At 43.6% G+C, this 4,090-nt stretch overlaps 2 protein-coding genes across 2 annotated transcripts in view; one reads left to right on the top strand and one right to left on the bottom strand.

The window, feature by feature from the left end:
* Window positions 1-2,611, top strand: part of ETH_00031415 (U4/U6 small nuclear ribonucleoprotein, putative) — a gene marked incomplete at both ends in the record, with an annotated part of 4,355 nt that extends 1,744 nt beyond the window's left edge. The window contains 3 exons of the mRNA XM_013378282.1: window positions 359-566; window positions 1,291-1,370; window positions 1,931-2,611. Of these exons, the coding sequence (XP_013233736.1) occupies window positions 359-566; window positions 1,291-1,370; window positions 1,931-2,611 (969 nt within the window). The remainder of the gene's footprint in view (window positions 1-358; window positions 567-1,290; window positions 1,371-1,930) is intronic.
* A 959-nt stretch (window positions 2,612-3,570) lies between these two features.
* On the bottom strand, window positions 3,571-4,080 carry ETH_00031410 (uncharacterized protein; the record flags this gene model as incomplete). The annotated part of the gene is made up of 1 exon (XM_013378281.1): window positions 3,571-4,080. The coding sequence occupies one exon, from the start codon at window positions 4,078-4,080 to the stop codon at window positions 3,571-3,573; it is 510 nt and encodes a 169-aa protein (XP_013233735.1).
* Window positions 4,081-4,090: the final 10 nt, after the last annotated feature.

The following is a 4,090-nucleotide window of genomic DNA, read 5'->3' as shown; positions in this document are numbered from 1 at the left end:
TTATTTATTTTTATTTCTCTCGTTTGTTTTATTTGTTTTATTTCTATATTTCATATATATTTGCTGCTGCTGCTGCTAGCTGCTGCTAGTTGCTGCTGCTGATTTATTATTTTTCCTCAAGGACCTATGAATCCTCTCTTCTTCTTCTTCTTCTGCTGCTGCTGCTGCTGCTGCTGCTGCTGCTGCTTGTTTGTTTGTTTGTTAATCCGTTTGTTTTACTTTCGGGGCTTTAAGGATCTTTTCCGCAAATTAATTAAATCTTCTGTTGAGTGAGAGGGAAAGAAGCAAATTAAACGCAAACAGAAGAGAAGCCAATTCCTGTGAAATTATTGCTGCTGCTGCTGCTGCTGCTGCTCAGAGTCTGCTGCTCGCTAGCGGTGCAGCAGACGCGACAATCGCTCTGTACGATTTGGGGAAACTGGCGAAGGAAGAAGTTAAGGGACTTGCTGCTGCTTCGCAGCAGCAGCAGCTGCTGCAGCAGCAGCAGCTGCTGCAGCAGCAGCTGCTGGTCGGCAGCCTCAAGGGCCACGAAGACCGAGTCAACAAAGTCGTCTTCCACCCCACAGGTAACTGCCACAGCAGCAGCAGCAGCAGCAGCAGCAGCAGCAGAAGAAGAAGAAGAAGAGAGGATTCATAGGTCCTTGAGGAAAAATAATAAATCAGCAGCAGCAACTAGCAGCAGCTAGCAGCAGCAGCAGCAAATATATATGAAATATAGAAATAAAACAAATAAAACAAACGAGAGAAATAAAAATAAATAAAAATAAATAAAAGAAATAAGAAGAAATTAAAAAACTAAAACAAAATAATTAAAATTGAGAATGAAGTCAAAACAAAATTTTAAATATCCTCCAACAACTGCAGCAGCGAGTTGCAGGAGCTGCTGCTGCTGCTGCTGCTCCCTGAATTCTTTTTTACCAATCAATTAGTTAGTCATTCATTCTTATTTATTTATCAATATATTATTAATTTATTATTTTTTATTATTTAATTATTCTCTATTATTTATTATTTATTATTTATTATTTATTATTTATTAATAATTATTAATAAATAATGATTTATTATTTATTAGGCTTTGCTTTATTTTTATCTTGCGACTTTTTGGCCTTTTTGCATTTTTCTTTTTCTGCCGCTCAGCTCTATTTATTTATAATTTAAAACTAATTAATTAATTAATTAATTAATTACTTTATTTATTTATTTATTTATTTATTTATTTATTTATTTATTTATTTATTTATTTATTTATTTATTTATTTATTTATTTATTTATTTATTTATTTATAGGCCGCGCCTTGGGCTCCACTTCCCACGACGAGACTTGGCGGCTGTGGGACTTGGAGACGCAGCAGGAGATTTTGCTGCAGGTAAAATAAATAAATAAATAAATAAAATAAATAAATAAATAAATTTTAATTAATAATTAAATTAAATTGAATGAATAAATAAAGTGATGGATTGTTTAGTTATTTAGTTGGCGAAAAGCGCGAATTTGAATTTGTGGAAGAAGTGGATTTAATTTAATTCCAAAAAGTTTTTGAAATTAAATAGAATTTTTAATTTTATATTTGTTTTATTAGTTCATTATTTGATTTTAATTCAATTTATTTATTTAATTTTAATTTAATTGATTTTATTTAATTTTATTTTGTTTTTATTTCACTTCTTTTTGTATTTTCTCCTTTTGCTGCTTTCCCCATGCGTTCGCCTTCTCTTGCTTCTTTCGATTATATTAAATTAAATTAAATTAAATTAAATTAAATGCATTAAATTAAATCAAACGAATTAAAATAAAACAGAGTAAAATAAACCAAACAAAACAAATCCATTCAATTAATCAGCACCCCCACCCAACCTGCCACTTTAAGCCCCGCTGCTGCCGCTGCTGCTGCTGCTGCTGCTGCTGCTGCTGCTGCTGCTGCTGCAGGAGGGCCACAGCAGCGGGGTGTACGGGCTGTGCTTCCACCCCGACGGGTCGCTGGCAGTGTCTTCGGACTTGGGAGGATTTGTGAAAGTTTGGGATTTAAGAAGTGGCAGAGGAGTTTTGGACTTGGGGGCTCACGTGCAGCAAAGCCTTGCGGTGTCTGTACACCCCGTCTGCAGCAACTGGCTCGCCACCGCAGCAGAGGACAACTCCGTCAAGCTCTGGGACCTCCGCAGGCCCCCCCCCGCAGCAGCAGCAGCAGCAGCAGCAGCAGCAGCAGCAGCGCAGCCGCTGCTGACGATCCCCGCGCACACCAAGATGGTCAAGGAGTGCCTCTTCGAGCCCGAGACCGGCAGGTGTATGTACACCGCAGGCTTCGACGGCCTCGTCAAAGTCTGGAGCTGTTTGGACTTCTCTTTGCAGAAGAGTCTTTCGGGCCACGACGGCCGCGTGATGGGCCTCGACGTCCTCAGCAGCAGCAGCAGCAGCAGCAGCAGCAGCAGCAGCAGCAGCAGCAGCAGCAGCGGCAGCGGAACTGGGGGCGGGGGGGATGTGGTGGCGAGCGTTGGCTTCGACCGCACTTGGAAGCTCTGGCACTGCGGAGAGCTGTACGGACACCACAGCGCCCGCGAGATGCAGCAGCAGCAGCAGCAGCAGCAGCAGCAGCAGCGGGGGGCCGATTAGACCTTTGTTCACGCCGTTCTGCTGCTCCGCTCGCGTTTATTTCCTTTATTTTGCTTATTTTTGGCATTTTAATTAAAAAAAGAACAAAAAGATGCTTTTCAACTCCAGACTTCCTTTGCGAGTTCGCTGCGTTGAGGTGTACGTACACCCCAAGGTGCCTGTGCAGGCGGTGGACGCGTTCATTCTTTTTCTTCTTTTCTTTTCTTTATTTCTTTTATTTCTTTTATTTCTTTATTTCTTTTGTTTCTTTTATTATTTATTTTATTTATTTTATTTTGTTTATTTATTTAATTCTGCACCAGAATTAAAAACTCTTTCAACTAACTTCTGAAGTAAAGTAAAATTCAAAAATTGAATTTTCAAGTTTCTCTTTCATTCCCCCAAATGCCTTCAGCACTTCTTCTCGGCACCACAGCGCCAAACGCTAAACCCTAGTTAAGGGTTTAGGGTTTATGGTTTAGGGTTTAGGGTTTAGGGTTTGGAGGCCAAAGGGGTCTTTGGTTTATTTTGGCTGCAGAGAAAATCAAAGAGAAAAAAGCAGCAGCAGCTTTTCATTTGTTTTCTTTTTCCAGTTTTGCTGCTTCGGGCCTTCATTTATTTTTTATTTTCTATTTTAGTTTTTACTTATTTCATTTTTATTTATTTCGATTTTATTATTTTTTTTATTCTTTTTTTTGCTGCGCATCACCCTCTAGCCATCCCAGTCGCTAGCTGCTGCAGCTAGCGAAAGGCATGCAATAGCTAGCTAGCTAGCTAGCTAGCTAGCTAGCTAGCTAGTTTGGGTCTGGCTTGCTGCAGCTTCTCTGCCGCCTCACAAGCAGCAGCAGCAGCAGCAGCAGCAGCAACGGCGGCATGCGCGTCGCCCCACCCAGCTAGCTAGCTGGCTAGCTAGCTAGTTATCCCTCTAGGCAGCTAGCTACTTAGCCAGCGAGCGAGCTATCTAGCGAGCTAGCCAGCCACTAGCCACGAGCCTCCTGCTGCTGCTGCTGCTGCTGCTGCTGCTGCTGCTGCTGCTGCCAGCTGCTGCGGAGGGTGTCTGCTGCCAAGTGTGCTGCAGCAAGAGTGGGCAGGTGAGTGTTGCCCGAGGGCAAATGGGGCAGCACTGAGGCGTCGGCAATTATCAAATTCGAAACGCAAAGGCCCCCGCACACCCGCAGCGAGCCGTCCACCACGGCGCTCGAGGACCAGCTGCTGCTGCTGCTGCTGCTGCTGCTGCTGCTGCTGCTGCTCTTGCTGCTGCTGCTGCTGCTGCTGCTGCTGCTGCTGCTGCTGCTGCTGCTGCTGCTGGCGTTGCTGCTGCTGCTGGCGTTGCTGCTGCGGGTTTTAGTGGTGGTGGGGTTGGTGGTGGCGGTGGGGTTGGCTGTGGTGGGGCGCCCCTGCTGCTGCTGCTGCTGCTGCTGCTGCTGCTGCTGCTGGCCCATGCTGCAGGTGCCGACGGGGTGGTAAAGGGTGAAGGTGAAGAGCTGCATGAAGAGTTTG

The sequence above is a fragment of the Eimeria tenella genome, genomic scaffold (assembly GCF_000499545.2).
Source record: "Eimeria tenella Houghton genomic scaffold, Eth_scaff8, whole genome shotgun sequence".
NCBI lineage: Eukaryota > Apicomplexa > Conoidasida > Eucoccidiorida > Eimeriidae > Eimeria > Eimeria tenella.
This window is presented reverse-complemented; position numbering and strand designations above follow the sequence as displayed.